Source organism: Onychostruthus taczanowskii, unplaced genomic scaffold (assembly GCF_017590055.1).
Source record: "Onychostruthus taczanowskii isolate IOZ18803 unplaced genomic scaffold, ASM1759005v1 scaffold20, whole genome shotgun sequence".
Lineage (NCBI taxonomy): Eukaryota > Metazoa > Chordata > Aves > Passeriformes > Passeridae > Onychostruthus > Onychostruthus taczanowskii.
In genome coordinates this window covers 3,605,868-3,626,968 of record NW_024499240.1, presented here as the reverse complement: position 1 = coordinate 3,626,968, position 21,101 = coordinate 3,605,868, and the positions used below count along the sequence as shown (strand labels likewise).

Below are 21,101 nucleotides of genomic sequence, written 5' to 3'. Positions count from 1 at the left end.
ATGTCCCAGACAGATATTTTCTATCCTTAGTAACTGATTCCATAATTTTAACTTTGACAGGAATTCATTATGAGGATTTGTATTTGAAATAACATTATTTACTCCTGATGCTTTAGAATATCTACCTTCCTTATCCTTTTTACTAAACTGTGAGCTTGTAGTAAAAAGTCATGAAGAAAGCAACTATAAAATTTGCTTAGATTAACAAATCACCTGTTTATAATATGTTTAAAACCAAAGAACTGACATGCTTGGCAGCCACAGATTGGATTGGAGATACATACGGACTCTGTTGATACATGCTTGGCTTGAGGTCAGACTTGGCAGTAAAAAGTAGTACAGTTTTCGTAGAATGAAGAGTTCCAATAATGCTGAATTTCACTTTGATTATTTTATTCTGCCTATCCATCTCAACTGCTTAATAGTTTTGGTTAGATTATGCATTCATCTGTACTTGTTCCCACTGTGCCTTATTGCTGTGTTTTAGATATTAGTTGTAGTGTTTCTTCCCACACAAATTGGTATTGCAGTGGCAGTTGAGTGATTTTGAAATGCATTTTCTTCAAATTGTATTTTTGTTAGTTTTCATTCATGAGATCTGCTAAGCATATACAAGCCATCAACAATGAGGTTAAATAATGTATATAATTCATCATCATAAAATACACACTGGATCTTTGAAGATATTATGTTGCTAGCAGCAGGTAAATTTCAACCTGGCTGACAACAGTATTGTGCTAAGCAGAAATCGTAAGATTTTTAGTAAAGGGCTGCTGTCATAGAAAATCTAACTTTTAATTGTGCTCTGCATCTGTGAAATCATTTTTTATTGTTTTCTCAAGCAGAATTAGTACTTGCATAAATCTGAGAAAACTGTTTAGTTGCTCATTTAGTTCATGTACAATCTGTGTCTCTTTGTAATTGTAACCAAAGGCCAAAACATCAACTCAGCCTAGGAACTGGTTTTCAGTGGGCAGCAAAAGAATCTTCCAGTAAGTCCATCCATGTAGGTACAACTACCACTCTCATTACTTCCACTGGATCTGCAAATTAGTAACAGCACCTTTCTTTTCCTACAAACTGAATTCAGTCTTCTGCTAAAATGCATAAGCCAGTGGCTGAGGTATATAAGAAGCTTAGAAGCCTGTCTTTATAGTGACAGTAAAGATCTCTATATAAGGATTAAGGAAAAAAACCCAACAACAAAATGCTAAATTTTTCATCTAGGAACATTTTAATGGTATTTTATTTAAAGTCAAATGCTTGAGGCTGTTTTAAAATTATGGAATTCATTCCAGGCTTAGATCCCACAAATCAAGCATCAGGTAAATTAAATATTGGCTTTATAGACCCCAAAGGCTAGCTGTGCCTACAAGTCATGTTTGGATCAAGTGAATTCCATCAAAATATATTGGATTGTTTGATGGAAATTTTTTTAATTTACAAGGTACTTTCTCAGATTCCTATGCCTTCTATAGACTTGTTTTGGCATGCACTCATTTAATGGTGATTAAATGAGTTCTGGTCTGAGAACCCTTTGATTGTTGTACCTTTGTTCCTGGAAGCCCTTCTCCTGGTGAACCTCTTTCTCCTTGAATACCTTGTGGTCCTTGAGGCCCCTGTTAACATAAGTTTAAAATGGACTAGAATGTGTATTAATCACTCAGATGAACAGCAGTGTATTCTATGGCATTGTCTGTTATAAGGGTATCTTCAGATGTTGGTGTAGTTATAATGTTACAAATAATGCAGTTAAAGTTACAGCATTCCCAGTGAATAAGTGATGAGCATTCTGGCCTGTAACAATACCCGTCAGGTTACTAAGGAATCACAGATTGTATAGATGAAATTTCTATTCCTTACATTTTGGAAATCTTCACTCCCTAAATTTCCATTTTACAAATTCTTGCTAATCTTTATTAATGTATCAATATAATCGTGAGAGGCAGAACCAGATTAAAGCCCATGCAGAGTAATGCTGAAAGAGACAAAGCAGTAGAAAGATTTGACTGTAAGTGGCAAAGAGAGAAATTGCATCTCTTTTTGAAGAAAGATCTGACAGAAGCACAAGGGGCAAATAAAAAAAAAAGCATGTCCAACACCTGTGCATATTGAGCCTGCTTCACAGTGTTTTCTCACATCTGTTCTTTGAGGGTTTTTTCTCAGATTTGTTGCTTGGGGTTACACATAGATCACAGAATGCTGGTAGATTTGTCTCTGCATAGCCTAAATATGCTTCTCCTTCTGCACAAAGCTTTAGAATCATTCCTGAGGTATAGATATTTGGACTCTATTAAGCCATTAAAAGGAACTTCTTTTGAAGCAAATTAACTTTAAATAAATAAAAGAAGCATATTTAGAATATTTTTTAAAAAATCAGAATCTCTTTTTATAGCAGTACTTTTTTTAGCTAGGAAAGATTCGCATCACAGGCACCTCATCCCCCACAGATGGGTCATTGCTCTATGGTGTTACTGAAGAGACTCTGGAAGTGTTACTGCCCTGCTTGGACTGTCACCACCAGCCTTATTTGCAATGCTCTTTTCCTTGGGCTCTTCAGCAAGAACTCACTGCTCTCCAGTATTTTCAAACAGGTTTGAAATCAGTCAGTTCACCTACCAAACAATGATTCTCTTTTTCATGGGAGCATCTCTTATGAAATGTTTATTCCAAATTTTACCTTGTTAATGGGGAAAAGGTACTTGTGAAAAAACGGAACAAAATTTCCCTTGTGGTTACGCTAGAAATCTTTCATCCAGGTGAAGAGACATGAATTTAAGTCTGTTGTATTGTAAATAGCTCAGTAAAAGGTGCTGCCTGATATTTAGAAAAAAAGGACCATAAAATTGATATGCTGGTTTTCTGAATTACCACAAAGAGATGGAGTTTACAACTGCCAGGAAGAAGAAGGGAGGGAAAAGCAGAGAGAGACTTCAGAACCAAACCTACTATAAATTCTGAAAGTCTCCTCCTCAAAGCCATGCTGATGTTAATGTTCTAGTGATACTGAAAAGCAGTCGACTTCAAAGTTATCAAATAGTGATTTGACACTATTAAATCTATTAGGGGACAGATTTATTTTGTGTAGTTTTGCATCAGATGTTATATTTTCATATCTGTTTTGGAGATAAGATAATTAGAAAAATTAAGTAATTGGAAACATTTCCAGTTTATTGAGGGAAATGAGAGTCAGACAACGTCATATGTGTAAGAGTGAAAAATGGTAGAAGAAAGAAAAGAGATGGTATAATTTAGCACACATTTTTATGTGTGCTAAATCTTCCCTGTTTTTATGGGGAAGCATTGAGAATTTTTGCTTTCTGTCCTGCTTTCCTCTCACCAAATAAAAAACCAGACATACCATAAATCCTGGCTCACCAACTCCAGGTGGACCAACAGGGCCCGGTCTTCCTGTCAAACCAATGTCACCCTTCAAAGAAAGATGTACTTTGAATACTCCTGATTTAGGTATTTTTATGTGTGCAGCATATAACAACTCGTCAGGCATTCTGTGACTGAAATATTGGATGTAGGAGAATACAGGAACAGCAGAGCAAATCTGAGTGTCCTCAGAGTCATACACCGTACAAGGCCCAGCAGGCATTGAACTGGGGCAGTTTCACAGCTTTAGGGGAGGTCAGTTCTGCATTTGAGAGAAGAAAATGTTGAGTCTAAAAAATTAATTACTCCCTTCATGCACCCAGTCATGTATCACTTATTGTCCTTTCCCAAGAAGTCAGTATTTCTATCATGGAGTTTCTGGTTTTTTTTATGCCCATCATCTAAACCAACAAGCCTGTTTTGCACAGATTAATTTCTGTTTAAGACTACGAATGTGTTTTTACCTAACCATAGCCTTCTTGGGTTGAGTTTATGTCAAGCATAACAACTACTGTAAAAAAATCCTTTAAAGTATATACTTAAAATGTACTTTTTGTTTGCAACTGTTTGTAAACAGTTTTGATAACATACAAAATACATTTCCAGTACCACAAAACCAGCATTTACAGCCTTGAATTCTCTTGTGAATCAGAAAGTCTATTAGCTCAGTTGTCTTGATCCTTATCCTACAATACATGCACTACAGAAGATGAGATTTTTGTACCTTTGGGCCTGGCAGTCCTATTCCAGTCTCTCCAGGCAAGCCAGGTGGTCCAGGGAGACCTCTTTCACCCTTTCAAAGAATGAAAAGAAAACAACTTTGCTTATAAATTGGTAGCTAGGAAAATCAGTTTAACTGACATTGCAGATTTAGTGCATCCTGAATTTCAGCCCATTGGAATTGTCTTACAAAGTACTTCATCTGTTCATTTTCCAAAGCTTCAAAATTCCTTTGTGATGATTCCTCTCATACAAAGATAAGAGATTAAACAAAAGGAAAAATGTTTCATATCATGTAAGTTTTGACACTCACCTGTTCTGTGTATTACTGTTGGCCAGTTGGTGCAAAGAAGATATCAAGAGAGATAACAAATAATGTCCCTTATACACTTATTTTCAAGTCTTCCTCAGGACAATATTCCTTTTGAATTACAGAATTCTTCTTGAGAATGTTCAGTTTCAAGAAAAGGCTTGATTTGAGATGCCAAACAGAATTCCTGTTTGGCATGTAGGGAAAAAAAAGTTTTAAACTGAAAACTGAAGAAGTGAAATGCTAAGTAGTATTCTGTGACTTTACCATCTTTTAACTGTTGATTAATAAAGATGGGAGTGTGATTTGGACCTGAATTCAATACAAAGAGCAAAGTAATAAATAGCTTTCTTAAGAACCTTGTAGAATACAAAAAGTACACAATTTACTAACTGTGTCAAGTTAAACTGCATCCACTACAAGAAGGGTATAGAATATAAGGATACAATCATAATTGTTGTGAGGCTATATTAATACCTTTTAACATTAATAAAGAGAAGAAATAGAGCAGTTCTTGCCTTTGCTCCTTGCAGGCCTTCAGGCCCTTGATCTCCAGATTGTCCTTGCAGACCCTATTAAAACAGGAGTGGTTTCAATGAGATTTTTCAAGGTTTCATAAAAAAGGCAGCTTGAAAAACAATCTATTATTTGCTGAAGTCTGCATGAAAATAAAAGTTTTAAACATAGCAGAACTGAAGCGTTGTTTGTGATGCATGTATATTTTTAGTTACTCAACCCAGTAGGAGCTTGTTCTGGTATTTGGGAGAGAAATTGGCTCTCTCTTTTTTTGAATACAATTAAAGGTAATCCACAGTCAAGATCTACTGAAACATCTATGATGGGTCTGAGAGTCTTGGGATGGTAAGAGACTAAATATTTTTCATGCACTTCTTGAGGAAATAAAATAGTTAAGACACTGAAAGAGAAATGAGTGATTTTGGTTTTATGGAAATGTATTTGCTGTGGTCTTTGAGACTGAATGAATTATAAGGATGATTTATTTGTCTAGATTGCTTCTCCGAATTCTTATTAATTTTGCTATTTAAGAAGACAGATTTTGGGTGCCTTGAACACAGCAACTCAAAGATTCCATGTCAGTAGGGGTATGATATTATTTCAGATCTTTGAATCTTTGAATCCCAGGGAACCAGGCATTGTTGTTTTCATAGTTTGTTTTTCTTCTTTTTTTTCTTTTTTTTCCTTTTACCTGTATCCCTCTTACTCCTCTGGGACCTACTGGACCTTCAGGACCCTGAAAGATAAGTGAAAAAATAATATATTTCTGTGTATTTAGATTTTGTCAGAACCACTTTTAGGTAACTTTTTACTAAGGTATCTTATTTAGATATCTTTACATTAAAATTGAAACTAAATTTAAGAGAAGTTCAGCAGCCACAAAGTATTAAATAATGATGAACTGAGTTAATTATCAAGGACCAGTAATCCAGGATTAAACTCTATTTGCTCTATTTGAAATATTTAAAGCAATTATGCACTAAATCTTAAATTGGAGTAAGAAATCTTTTTTCATTTTTATGCCTCATTACCTTTGCTTGCTATTTCAAGCCTTCTGCCTCTGTTAAAGTAGGGTTTTAGCATTGTTTTAAACAGGCTCAGCCTTGGGCCGTAAAAGAAATCATATGAAAATGTAGAAAGAGCTCAGAAAGTTAGTAAAAATGGTGTTCTTGCTCACTACATATTTCAAAACTGTCAGATGTCAGTTTCCCTCAGTCTTAGAACTAATATATGCCTTAAATCTATCACCATGAAGTTGTTATTCAGGGAATTGTATTTTTTTTTTTTTTTTGTGATTTAACTGTGTTTCTTAGAAACATAACAACTTTGTGGCTACTTACTCTGTCTCCTTTTATTCCTGGGATTCCACATTCACCTCTTTCACCCTGGAAAGGAATAGGAATAAATACTTATATATCATCCTTATTCTCTAGGTGCTTTAGTTGAAAACGTAAATGTTATTCTATTCAATACTTATTATAGCAATTGTGCTGTAAGTTCATTGAGGAACAGTTACATCTTCCATTACAGCTTGTGGAGCAGCTGCTAAGATGATGCTATTGTTCCTTACTAGTATTTAAAAGAAATATGACACTATATATAATAAATAACAACAAAGAGGTAGGCATCAATTCTGACTAAAAAAGAAGTACCTTCTCTCCTTTATATCCAGATTTCCCCTGGGAAAACAAAAAAGTAAAAGGTTGTGATGATATATAACCCAAAAGTAGGAACATGAGTAGTGGCATCCTTAATATTCTACTCTCTTCAGAAAAATAGCATTTTAAATAGAAAATATGACTCTGATAAATATGGCAATATTATTTGAAGTACTGTGCTTTTTAGTCATGGCAGATGCTGTTTATGGGTAAATAAATTGTTTGAATGTGTCATTTTAGACTGGGATTCTGGTGATGTAAAAGCAGGTCAAGCAGAGTTGATATTTTCATCTTAGTGAAAAACATGCTAAAATAAGATAACAAGAAAAAGATACTAATTAAAGAGGATGTACTGAATAAATAAGAAAGCATGAAGTAGAAGAATTAATATGTGAATGCATTCGGAATTATGCACTAAGAGACTGGTCCTACACTTACTCCCTATATGTATTTCATTCAAATTTTTCACTGCTGTTATACACGGGGTCCTTTATTTGTCAAATTTAAATAAACCCAGAATGATGCAGGCAGTGTGTAAATTTCTGTAATGTTCTTAGATTATCACATCTGAGCATTTCATTGTTTTGGAAGCACTATGTATTATTGGAGAGTATTTTCTAGATCACACATATAAAAAGGAATTATCCTTTTTTTTAAAGCAATGAGAATGTTTTCAGTTCTTCTAACATTAATGAATCATTAGATGGTAAACCAGAAGTGAAATTTGTTCTTATAACAATAAAAAAAAAAAAAAAAGTGGTATTTTTATTTAAAGGAACACTGCTCACTGGAGGAGAGAAAAAGTATTTTTTACCTCTATTCCATCTCGTCCTGGGATTCCATTAAGACCTGGCTCCCCCTATGAATAATTCAGCATCAAGATCAATGAAATAAGGACAAGACAGATCTTTCTACTAAATCTGAAAATCCAATCACCTTTGCTCCTTTCAGGCCTGGAGCTCCATCATCCCCAGTGCGACCCTTTTTACCCTGGAAAAAACAAATTACAATTCTTATGATATATGTTAATAAACATAATTTTGTTTTACAATACATATGCTATTTTCTGAACAAAGCTAGTTTGTTCAGTTCTTCTCTGAAGTAAAGAGGTGATAGCTATTTTTGTAACTACCCAGCTTGCTAAGGGGATGTTTTGTTTTCTTCTCAACTCTTTGGAGTGTATGCTTCTGTGTAAGCAATACCTGCACTTTCCAAGTAAAGACAGCAGATATTAACCCAAACAAAACTACTGTTTGCACACAGTAGAGGGTACATTTTCAATTCAAGTGCATTGTACTGTGATGCATAAACCCAGGGTGTCTTGCTGTTTGTGTATGTATAGGATATTCAGGTCAAAAGGATGAAGATAGGCAAATTCAGTGTTCTCTTTCAAGCTCTGACACTGTCCCTTCACCTTGGGCAAGGGCTATAAGGTACTATAGTGCTTTTAGTTCAGTGTCAGGGGTATAATATCATATCATTCAGTTCTTTTCCAAATGTAAGCCCTGCAGCTTAGATCACCAAGCCTTGTGTGAAGCAACCCCCTAGATTTCCTAATGGGTTCTATTTGTAAGAATATTCTGAAAGAAGTCCAGTCCACTTTATTCTTGTCTCACTTGTTCCTAATGCTTCAGTATTTTGCTCTCTCTCCTGCTTTCAAAGAGCTTTTTGGATATTAATGTTTGATTTGAGGCTAGTTAGATCCATCTGGTCTCGTCTGATTGCAACAGGAAAGGTGTTCCTTTCTGCCTTTCTCAAAGGAGAGCCTCCCCAGAGCACACTGTTCCTCCTCCTGTCTGTCCCCACACAGAGGGAATGTCTCATGGCATTCTCAGGTCTCTCTGTGCGCTTCCTGCTGTGGCATCTTCATGCAAAGTAGCCATGGAGGAGTATGTATTGATCCTTTAACTTCTGTTGTCTCAGGATTTGGGTTCAAATAATTTCTTTTAAAAATTTTAACAGCAAATTACATTTTAACTTATACTGTATATCAATTATTTGAGAAATGACAGCTACTTACAGTAGGACCAGGAAGGCCTCTTTCCCCCTTCTCACAGTTACATGTGTCAACCTGGGGACACTTTGAATTAAAATAGTACAAATCAGCACATTTTAATGGAAGAGACAGAAAACACACAGACATTTCCTTTAAGTAACTGTATGGCTAGTTTAAATACACCTGTAATGACCAGAAATTATATTTACCTGTTTTACAGAAATCTTTTAACTATCAGTTTATGGCCCATACAGAATGTGACCTCCTACACTCCATCCAAAATTTTGTATCATTCCTACTCCTAAAATTTCAATCATCTTGATAATGGCTCTACCTCCAAACTCTTCACAAGATCAGTTTATGGGTATGCTGTGTCTGTTTTGTTTTCATTACTAGGCACTGTAGAGATAGCCAAGAAGATGAAGTAGAAAAGCATCTTACATCCCTTTACTTAATTCCATTGCATGCAGGATAGTTCATAGGTTAGGTATAGCTAGATCTATAAACAAAATATGAATATGGATATATACTTTTAGTTAATGCAACTCATTATAACACTTGATAATCTTTCTTTCTCTTCTATCATCTCTACCATTCGGTGTTCCAGTCAAACATCATTATGGTATGTATTTATGTGCTTTTTAAGATCTTTTGGAAACTTTAAGATCATGACATAAATACAGAGTTATCACAGATACTGGAATTATTTTTGAAGGAGGGATAATGAATGTAATTTTTATTTTTGGTTTAGTTATTTATTAAACCTCTGTTAGTCTTGAAGATGTCTAGAAGTGAAGGGTTCAAATATCATTCTTATCTGAATATCCATATTAGTCACAGTATGTTTTCTAAGGCTAACATTGAGTGTCTTACTACTTCTATATTGATGGAGAAAAATCAACATGTCAGTGGAAATGAAAGAAAAATATTTCAAAGTTTTGTGAATACTCATGCTGTTTAGCAGTTTGCTTGGGCTGCTTAGGAGAACTTTTTTTGTCTTAGATAACTGTGCCTTAAATAGCACTAAGAACTTTAAAAGAAAAACTAATTTTATTCCCCACAAAATGCCAGCCAGACCTATCAATGCCTGCAGTCAGGGTGACACAGCATGTTTTTTTTTTTTTTTTGAAAACACTTTGGGTTAGCAAATTACATTAGTAGTTAGAAAGTTAATAAATTATTAATTACTAAATACATTAGTAAGTTACTTTAGGATAGCAAATTAAAGCTCTGTCCTGCAAATTCAAAAACATGTTTAACTTGAAGACAATCCCATTAGACTCAGCATTTAACCAGCTTCCTGAGCTATCAGTTTTCCTGAATTATGTTTCCATATAATTGTAAATATCTATATTAAGCAGTAAGTCTACACAGGAAAAAAAAATACTTAAAATATTTACCTCCTCCTCAGACAGATCTTTCTGTAAAAGACAGATATTGAAAATAACATTAGAAACTTAGTCTTAATCCACCTCTACAGAAAAGACACTGCAAGATGTGAAAATAAATAATTCAGCAACTAGCTAATTAAATTATACAATAAATATATTGACTAACATTAATTAAACTGTAATATCTGAGAAACATTCTAGCAATGTCTCCATTCTAAAAAATAATTTAAATATTTTCAATTCTTATTATAGATTGTTGACTGAAATCACTGACTCTCCATATCCAGCCTTATTTTGCTAAAATTACAGTGGTAAACAGGTTAGCTAGATATATGGGAACAATGCACCCACAAACTGCATTGTTTACAAACTGCTGAATGGCAGCTGCTCTTTAGCAGAAGCGAAGGATGAATGTTCTACACTTGGAAAACCAGGAGCTCATGTATTCCTACTGTTAAGCACACACAAAATGAGAACAGGAAGAACACTCTAGAAAAGATTTGACTTTGCCAATGATCACATAAAGTTATCATTATTGATTTAGCTGTTATTTTTGAGAAGATCTGTAGAGCTGAGACACCCTCATCCAGAGCATTCCTCCCACTCTGCACAACTAATGCAGTTTCTTGAGAGGACATAAAGGTGTTGATGAGCAGCAATGTAATACAGATCTCTAAAATTCCCATGCGTGCATATATAGTTATGACAAAGCCATTATTTAATCCAAACAGCAGCCATGTTATTGAAAGAAGGCACCTGAGAATGACTGCCTGTTTAGAAGAGGTGAAATAAAGTGTGTTTTTTTACTTAAGAGGAGGTTACTGTGACACAGGAAGCAGGAATATCACCAGAGAAGATGGGAAGTGTGCTCTTCAGGGAACCAATGCAAAGTAGCAGGCTGTCAAAGTGAACGACAGGGAGACGGAAAAGCCAACACAGGTGCTCGTTCTAGGCCTGTGTGAGATCATTTTGGTGTCCATTTCATTGCAGAAGTCTCCTGGTTGTTATTCATAATTCTAGTTTGTATCTCTGTGCATGCTCAGATAAGGACTCCATCCACAGCTTGTGTCACCAGGATAGAATATGGTTGTATTCTCCATACTTGGCAGAGAATGCTTTTTATATATTAAGTTTAAATGGAGAAGAAAGGCATCCATACAAAGCTTCAAGCTCAATTTACATATCTCCTCTTGATTATGTGGTAGATTTTCCATGGAAATTTAAAGATGTCTGTCACCAAGTTTAAATTTTATCTAAATTGAGCTATCTCCATGGTCTGCAAATTTATTTTCACTTCTACAAGAGCTGCATCTTTTTCTCATACAAAAGGCAGCTTCACTTTCCTACTTGCTACGGAATAAAGCACTAGGATGTAAAAAAAAAAAAAAGGGTTTTTTAAGACAAGAGATTTTAAATACCTTTCTTAGGAGGAAAAACACAGATAAAAATAATGTTTCAATCTAATTCAGTTTGCAGTATCAAATATTTTGGATTACAAGATCTGAATGGTGGGAAAAGAAAAGAAATCTGTATTTTGGCACAGTGACCTCATTAATAATTGGGCTACTTTAACATGTAAAATGTACCATTTTCTTCAATGGTATATTGAAGAAACATATTTTCAAAATATTGGAAATAAGAAAAGATTTACGTATGTTGCTAACACTATTTCAAATTCTATCTCATACATACCATTTCTTTGAGAACCTTCTCCACAGTTCCTTTTTCCTGGAGGTTGAAAACGAACCTGGATGCTGGGACACTGGCCAAGAGCCGGAGCTTGGCAGCATTGCTAACCTCCTCAGCCACTCTTGTCATTCCCATTGTGAAAAATATAATTCCTTGGTGTTTAGCATCAGCTGTAGCTGCAAAAATATCTGGGTTTCTTGGATGATCCACTCCATCAGTGAAAAGCACGGCTACTTTGGCACTACCCAAAGTCCCTTCAGACATGTAGAGCTGGGTAAGGTTAGTTATAGCATAAGTTGTGTAGGTGCCATGACCTATGTGGGCGATGGGAGCAATGTGGGATTTGAATGCTTCAGGACCTTTCCAGTCATGGAAAGTTTGCTCTATGAAAACAGTGCTGCTGTACTGAAGTAAGGCCATCCTCCAGCGCAGGGTACGTCCAGAACTAAGCTGCAGACTTTTCATTCTGTCTACTGTTTGAAGTACAAATCTTTTCTGTTGTTCATGATTATAGTCCTTAGCACTTTCGGAGCTGTCCAGTAAAAAAGCAATTTCCAGAATGCAATCTTCATCTAGAATAAATAGGTATGTAGGTGAGTGGAGTGACTTCATACTAAATCTCATTCTACCCTTACATGTATTTTAGGGTTGAAGAGTGGGATTGAAAAAATGGAAACTTTTGATGACATCTATGTTCACAAGTGTGAGCCCTTCATGAAGACAGAGCTGATAGAGGCTGAGGGATTTGCTCCAGAACAGATACCCCAAGGAATAAAAAACTGAAGGTGTGTTGATGTCATGTAGTATGAAATGAGAAATATTGTAGTGGTTTTTAAATTTCATTCTATCATCTTGCCTGGTATTTCACTGTATATCCTACCAAGAAAGGTGGAATTCATGTATAAGAAAATGAGGCTTACTGAACAAGACACTGGAATGTGATTTGACAGAAGCTGGATTTTGAGTGAGTGAGTGAGGGTTAGTACTGTTCCTAGTACTAGCACTTGCATCCAGTGACAAAAAATTCCAAAAGTGGATTCTGTAGAGTATTAATTTTCTGAAATACTGATGACATTACTTCTATGAAAATAGTTATAAGGGCTGACATATTAATGACAGTAAGAGGCTCTCAGCTGCATCATAACAAAATACACATGCCATCTCCTTTTCTGAAATACACAAAAAGGGAGGGAAAAGATGGGGATAAAAAGATAAAAGTGCAAAAGTAAGGCATGTGCAAATGTAGGATGAGGCAAACCTGGTTGATTATAAGCATCTAGAAGGCAAATTAACCATACACTACAGAATCCAAATAAATCAGGATCTTTAAAATCACATCTGTTTTAAAATTACAATATTCACCTTGATCACTTGAGCTGGGATATTTTTCTACAATATTTGACAGAACGTGTTTAGGTTTTGATCTTCTCAATCCATATATCTTCTCTTCCCTGAGATTTTCTGCTAAAAATTCATGATGTTCAAGTATCCACAAAAGCCACCAGAATCTGAGGAACATAATTTGTTTGTTTCCTAAACAACACAAATACAGAAACACAGCAGTACAAGGATGATAAAACATGATTAAATTTTGCTTCAACAGGTTGCTTAGCAGTCTTGTATTTTAAACTATCATCCTTAAAATAAACCTGATTTTGCTTTCTTTGGGTAAAATCTTTTCAAAATCACACTATGAATAATAAATAGAGACATACTGGAATGATTTTCAAGCATGGTGCATATCGTTCTAGCATGTGAGACACTGGAGACAGACTTTTACAAACATACTTCAGTTCTCTCTCATTGCCTGGTATTGCTTGTACAAGCCATGGCTGTACCCATGTGGATGCACTGTGAACCCCAAGTGTAATTCACAGAGGTGTTTTTTTCTAAACCTGCTTTTTCCATGGCTGACATAGAGAGAAGGAGGTACTGAGGCAAACGTCAGTTTTTCCCTGTTCTCTTTACTTAAGAACTGACAGCCGTGCACATTTCTCCCTGCTATCCCAGCCCCCGGGCCTCCATAGGGTCTCCCCTATGGAGAACAGTCATGGCCTGAGGGTGCTGTCAAGGCATGAATGTACCTGCTGTACAATCCTGGGGACATGGGCCTAGAGTGCTGAGCCTAGGCTCAACAGCTACCTACTGATAGGACTTTTTCCTTCAGAAGGGATTATACTGGTTTGTCCTGGTCTCACATGCACACCCAAAGTAGCTCACAGCCTGCCCAGGCTTCATTCCTGCTGCACTTTGGTTTCATTGCCATCTCCCTGCAAATTCTCCCCAGGTAACTACAGTACATACCAACAGGGCAGTTTGGTGGCAAAAATGAATGTACAGGACTGAGCATAAGTCATCTGACTCATAAAATTCCCTAACACAGCCTTGACTGCAGGGTTTCTTGGCTTCTGATAGTTTAGGGTGGGAATTTCTGTGCCCACAGACACAGGCATAGAGGGCAGGGGGTCCTTACCTCAATGCTCCTAAGCAAAAGGCTGTGCAGGGATGCAGGATGCTGCTCTGGGCTCACCGGCAGCTGCGTTGCCCTCCCTGTGATGGGTGCTCTGTGAGGAAAGGAGGGAGAAGCCGGGCGGTAAGCTCGTGTGAGGATCGGTGTCATATGTCAGGAGGGGCCAGCAGAAAGGAGTAAGGCAAAGAACAACAATCCTGGCTCCCCCTCCTCTGCACCCACCCGCTCCTCTCCTCCCCCCGAGGCTATGCATGTACATTCTAGGTTTAGTCCCCACAGCCGTTTACACACGAAAATGCTCATCCCTAACTGGGACATGAATAGAAGAGGGCTGTCCTTACCCCAGCACACTTCCCTACACATCAGTCCAGCTCTGTTCACTCTTCTTCTATCACTACTATACACACTTTACCCTCATACTTCTGACATCTCTCATGCTTGACTAGGCAGCTTTTTGTAATGGGCATCATGTTGTCAGCATCATCTTAGCAACTGATGGCTGTTGGATCCCTTTCAAACCTAAAAGGATCTCCTCATAATGAGCACTTACTGTTAACTACTGAACTAAAAAGATATTTACTGTCCCATGACCTTGGCCAACTGAAATTTCAGTTCCCAGTTCAGCATGAGGTGGTCCAAAAAAGGCAGGCCAGTCTGAAAGCCAGTTTCACTTTCTGCTGATTTGTCTTTGTCACGTATCTCCTTTTAAAGACTGTAATAGGGAACAATGACTGACACATAGTATGATGCCTTCAAAAATCTAAGCTGGGTGGCTAAGGATGCTGAAGGCTATCTCTTTTACCGGTGATTGCAGCTTGTTACCTAATTCTTCAAAGATCCTCAGAAAACTTCGCATTCCAAATTAACATATTAAACAAGTAGGTTTTTTTTCACAGAAATACCTTTTTTCTTCTACTGTGGACTCATCGTTTTCCACCAACAGGCACACAAAGAGGACCCAGTGCTAACTGCTGTCCTCCTTTCCATCTTCAGTGTCCAACCAGCTCAACCCACTTATCACAGGCACAGCCAAGGCAGCTGAGGAGATTGTGGGGAAAGAATGCAGCTTTGGCTCCAGTTTAGATCTGTGAGAGACACTGGCAGGACAACGCAGCTGGATGCTGAAGCCATTTGCTATGGTTCTAACCCCATTTTCTATTTTCCGTATTTGCCGGTAATTAGTCCAAAATTGGTGAACTAGGATGGCTGAAAGCAATTCTACCTATTGTACGGCTGCTTATCCTTACCTAAGCTGAAACTAACTCAGCTACAGCTATTTGTGCCACAATTACAGCTAAGAAAGAATATTCTTTCAGGGTTGGAAACAATTGATGTTTATTTCTCTCCAGCCACTTTGATTTTTCTGTGCTTAGACTGTCATATTCAGATTTTGATTAAGGCAAGGCATGAAAAGGCAATATTCGGGAACACAAATTATATGGTTAACTGAAATAGGTATAATAAATCTCCCATAGTCCCTAAATCTTATTGAGAAAAAATTTTAATTTTAGCAAGAAAAAGCATGTTATTTATGGTTGGGACTGTATGCCTCCCATAAGCAAAACATTGTAATTCTTTCATTTTCACTGCTAATTCCTACCTCAAATCATAGCTGGCAAATAGTTTCTTAATTACGTAACTATTCTGCTTGCATGTTTAGTAGCAAGTTCCTGGCTTCAGGCTATTTCCTTTTATTGATGAATAATGTTTACCTTCGGGACAAATTTTTCTCTTTTTATCTTGGCCAGGTGCTACTTTAAAGCTTAATGAGGCCTCCACATTTTATACCTGTTTGCATGGTATTATTCTGTTCAAAATTCCAGCTATGTGACATAACACAGTACACTTCTAGACTTGCAGTCTTCTGAACTTGTGAAGTTCTCAATACCTGCACTATTCTTATAGTGACAGCTTATCAAAACCTGAATGATACCAATGTAAAATATGCATGCCCTGATATATCTGAGTTAACCCTTAAAACTAAAAACTAACAGCAAGACTTCTTGCCTCATGTACCACAAACTTTACTAAGTGCTTATTTAATATTTTAATGGCATTATTCTGTATGTATTTTTAAAATAAAATAAATGCCTTAAAACCTATGTTAAGGAACATCCATGCTGTCATTTAAGTGTTATAAATTTATTGCTGAATTTTAATTTTTTTTTGTAAAGGAATAAAAAAGTGTTGTATTTTTTCTTGAGGAATCTAGACATCAGATGCTTCTGCACACAATTAATTGCATTTCCATTCCACTCATATTTATACATATTTAAGTATCTTTTACATCTCTTGAAGAGGACAATACAGACTTCTGTACTTAGTTGATTAAGTTGGGCCCAGCTATCTTACCTCATATATGCTTCCTACATTAGGACTGGTAATCTTTGCAGGAGTCACAGACTGACATGAATATAAGGCTATGTTATGGTCACACCAACTGAAGTTGAGATCGCAGATATAGCTGCATATTCAGTCTCTGGATTTTTTTCCATCACTGTTTGAAATCCAAGAGTTCTCAGCTGTCTGATCCCAGTATTTCAAATGTTTGCAATGAGGTCTAACACTTTTTTCCAAAGAATAGAGGGATATATAAGAGCTATTTAAAATCACATCTAAATAGGTTATACTCAGTCAAAGGGAATTTCTTACAATTTCATAACCATGAGGAAAGGCATCATGAAGAAAGATATGCAAGATCTTTTTGCAAGTGAGTGTGTTTAAGCACTTTTATGAAAGGAAAAAATAGGGTGATATTTATGACCCTTTGTTAGTGGCATTACCGTTGCATAGGTGGTGACAGCTTCTGAGCTACATGAGATTGCAAGAGCACTTTGAAGGGACACTGAATGAAGAACTGGGGTTTAGATGCCACTTGCTGTGGTGTAGCATGACCTCTTGTGTCAGCAGCAGCCCTCACTATTGCCTCCTGATGGGCAGAAGTAGTAGCAAGCCTGACAGTTCCAAACTTCTTCCCTAGAGCTCCCTTCTTTGTCTGCCCCTCCCTTTTGTCTCTGGGTGCCTGCTTTACACAGACTCTTGAGCCTGGTCTGGCTCAACTGTGACTCCTTCCTCCACTGTTTAACATAATTCAATACATTATTGAGAAGCCTTGACTAATTTATCTTAAGATAAAATAACTAATATCTTCTAGCATGATATCATGTCACTAGAATGTGATAGAGTCCTGATTAGCCCTTCAGCTGTCCTGCAAAGCTGCAACATCACTGGATGTGGAGTAATCATGAGCCAGCATAGCTGGCAAAATACCATCTGAATATTTCCATATGCTAAAGGAATACTGAAACAGGGAGGCCAGTTTGTGGGAGCAGCATGAAGCAGACAGACCATGCCTTCAATTTTCCTCTGCTCTGATGGTAATTTTTTTGGTCCCAAAGAGCTTGACATAATGTTCCTGAAATATGTTTGCATTTTTTTGCTACCTCAGTGTGAATAATTCACACATCAAATCTGCTGTGAACTGTTAAAAATACGCGTACTTCACACAAACTTCTGGTGTTTCATGGCCTCAAGACAGTCTTGACCATTTAACCTGATTGCATCATGGTGTAATGGTATTTCAAGAGTATTTTTTTCATTATATTATACAAGTCAGTACATGACCAAAGTGTCCAGAAGAAACAAAAACCTACCTGACTTGAACTTGTAAAATAATGAAAGCACATAATTTACATTTTGAATCCTGACACTAAAGAATAATGTTATAAAGAATGTGGTTCACAATCCTGGAAGTTGTATCACACAGGCAAATTTTGTGAAAAAAACAGTTCAGAAGTTCAAATAGTTGAAGTAATTGAACAAAAAACTTTTAAAAAATCAGAACTTTACTGCGGATTGTATCTCAAGAAAGATAAAAACCTGATTTCACCTTTTGACTACAAAATGTGTTCTAGTGAATTTGACAGCCCAGGATTCAACTAAGCAGTCAGTTAATCATGGTTAATTCTTGACAAATTTGACTTCTTGACAATCTTGACTTCTGTTTGCCAATTCTTGAGGCTACGGTTTAAATTTTTTTTAATATGGACTTATGTTCTGCAACTTCACCTTGTTATTCTGTATGAAAAATGATCATCTAATGTCACAGCCTTATAAAAAACAGTAATGAAATCTTGGTGTGCACAAAGGCAGTTGCAGAACTATTGATTGCAGCAAAATCAGAATTTTATCTTTGCTTTTTAGTACAGATCTTGAGCATGTAGTCTGAAAGAGCTGATCAAAGCAAATCAGCTGTTTTCCTCTGAACCCACTGTCACAGAAAATGCTGTAAGCAAAGGCTTTGATGGCAGAGACTTGCTCTTTGTATAGTTCCCAACAGATTTTAGTGATTGAGACTGGAGTAGTAAACATGTCTTTTTCTTTTGCAGCTGGTATAAACATGGGTCTCCATCTTCCACTTTTTAAATACTGCTCTTCTGCAATGTTTTTTCAGGAGGTGTGGCAAGAAAAAGACTCTAACAAGGCATAAAAGGGAGGAGGCTGTCTTCAGTACTTTCCTATTTTATTCTATCTAGAGACAATACAGCCAAAAACTCACTCTGAGCATTTTAATGGTAATTAAGTACTCATAATCTGCATGCAGTATCAATCAATGTCAAAGCTTTTTTTTTTTTTTTTTAAATGGTATTTGTTTATTTCTACTTTTATTCTAATAATTCTCCTTTCATTTTCAGTTTCCCTCATCAAGAGATATATTCCATCTTACAGCCTAAGTATGTAAGTTTATCTATATATAAGCAAGTCATTTTCAAAAGTATTTGAGGCATTTAGCCTAACAAGACAATGAAAGCATGCTAATAAAATAGTACAGCTACAGCTGTAACATACTAAATATTTGACTTAACATTTGATGATACAAACATGAACATTTAACTAGATCAAGAATACTTTTAAAATTATTTCTTAAAGATATAATTTGATTTGCTACATTGGTGCCAATGAAAATGTATTTGACAAATAGTTATTTTGAATTTGCCATTACACGCCAGTTACTTCTCATTGTACAGTACACTTTGCATAATTATTTTCTTCCACCTGCCTGATTTTTATGTTGATAACTGTAATTAGCATTACAAAACTCTTTTTATAATGCAAATATGTGCGAAGCTTACCTGTCTCTCTGTTAGATTTAATGATACTCCCCCAATCAAAATCGACTTGTCTGTGATAGCACTGATGCTTTTGAAATAAATGAAGCAAGAGACATAGAAAGTGAACTTATTTTTTGATGTATAAGTGGTCATTTTACATGTGTTGTGTATTCTACTTCCACAAAAAATTACTTCCCTTGGTGTTAGATTGAAATTCAATGGCTAGAAGTGTGTATTAATACTGTAGTTTCTAAATAACCACTAATATTTGAATCTAATACCATGCTTACGCTTTGTCATGCTTGTAAAAAGGATTATGTGGAAATACAGAAAATAGATGTCCATTTCTGAAGTAGTTTACCTACCACAAAGCTTTAATGTCAAAACATCTTTCTACTCTGCTTTTGGTATTATCATATATTAACTGTAATGATTAATGATAATGGGTGGCACTAGATTCTCTAATTTTTTTTAAGGTTGCAGGATTCTTAACTTGTTAAATGCTTGTGTGTAGTGCTATGAAACATCTGATTTGTTAGAGACTCTTAAGAAAACAAGTAATTTTATACATATGTGAGTTTTCAGCTGATTTATTTTTTGTCTGATGAATCTTATTGAACAACTGAATCTTTTCAAATGTTTTTCAGAAGGGTCCTGAAGGTCTGGGGTAACATTTCAATGTGGAATCTCAGTTCTTAAAAAGTCAGGTTGAAAAAAACCAAACAAATCAGTTACGAGATATGTCCACGGGGTGTCAGCCTTGATTCACGTTTGAAGGTTGCGTGGTTATTGCTGACTGTACAGGGTGGCTGAGAGATGATTGATAGAGCAAGGCTGTTAATATCAGCACTACAGCTAACAGCTTTTTTTTAAAACTTCAAGAAATGTATATAATGTAGGAGTCACAGTGCTATCACTATAGCCACTTTGGTTCAAAAAGAGACCAAAACTCGTTATATGCTAGATGCTTTTATAGTTTTCTTTTGAATGGTCTATTTGGGCATTATGTACTACTTATGGATTAGAAATATCAGGATGGGAATAGCTGATTTATCCTCCTACCTGGCATGTAATGTGGTGTAGGCTACTGGAGGTCTCCTTGAAGTAGAGAGAAAGAGAGACATGGAAAAGATCTCTCGTATGAAAGTGTCACCTATTGCAATGGTGGAGAGAGTTTGTTAGGCTGCTTAGTATATGGTTGCCCTTCGTATGTACTTTTCCTTTTTATAACAACGTAGACCTTTTTAGTGTTATTGTAATGTGGCAGACTTAGCCTTCTTTTCTGAAAACCTCTTGAAGATCTTCAGTTTTTCTATACTGTGGAAAATAAAGTGGATTTTTGAACAACAGATTTCTACACTCTCTTCACAAAAGTGTTTTTTACTGAGCTTTGGATACTGCATACACAATAAGTGTCTAAGGCTATATTGTATTTTCTTACGTTAACCATATCTTCACCTGATGGACAGGGAAATAAAAACATTACCTACAGAGCATCAAATAGTAAATTAGTTTTGCTACACTCTATTTGTGACTTAATATTTGGTAATGTTTTAGTGGTTAAAATGAGTTCTGTTTTGGATCATGTCAGAGTATGAAGACCTTCAGAAAAGAGTAACCAAATTCAAAGAAACGTGTAATAATATAATTCTAGTTAAAGGAAATTCATTTAAGAAGCTATCTAAAGTGAGTAGATTACAAGCTCATCTTTTCTGTCTTTTTCTGGATCCAAAGGTAGCCTAACAGTCTGCTCCTTCTCTGCTTCTTTTAATTAACTGCATTCATTGCTCACATTTTCAGGAAATCTTTTTTCCCTGATGAAAGTTTTCAATAATGAGGTGGTAGTGCTGATGAAGGGG

The 21,101-nt window shown here is 36.1% G+C and overlaps 1 protein-coding gene across 1 annotated transcript in view; it reads right to left on the bottom strand.

Moving 5' to 3' along the window:
- Window positions 1-21,101, bottom strand: part of LOC121335446 (collagen alpha-1(XXVIII) chain-like) — a 50,014-nt gene that overhangs the window by 19,335 nt on the left and 9,578 nt on the right. Inside the window, exons 2-14 of the mRNA XM_041403600.1 lie at window positions 13,024-13,194; window positions 11,665-12,233; window positions 9,982-10,002; window positions 8,606-8,665; window positions 7,522-7,575; window positions 7,400-7,444; window positions 6,580-6,606; window positions 6,268-6,312; window positions 5,619-5,663; window positions 4,930-4,983; window positions 4,106-4,174; window positions 3,362-3,430; window positions 1,551-1,619 (exon numbers count right to left, since the gene is read on the bottom strand). Coding sequence (XP_041259534.1) covers window positions 1,551-1,619; window positions 3,362-3,430; window positions 4,106-4,174; window positions 4,930-4,983; window positions 5,619-5,663; window positions 6,268-6,312; window positions 6,580-6,606; window positions 7,400-7,444; window positions 7,522-7,575; window positions 8,606-8,665; window positions 9,982-10,002; window positions 11,665-12,233; window positions 13,024-13,194 — 1,298 coding nt within the window. The remainder of the gene's footprint in view (window positions 1-1,550; window positions 1,620-3,361; window positions 3,431-4,105; window positions 4,175-4,929; window positions 4,984-5,618; window positions 5,664-6,267; window positions 6,313-6,579; window positions 6,607-7,399; window positions 7,445-7,521; window positions 7,576-8,605; window positions 8,666-9,981; window positions 10,003-11,664; window positions 12,234-13,023; window positions 13,195-21,101) is intronic.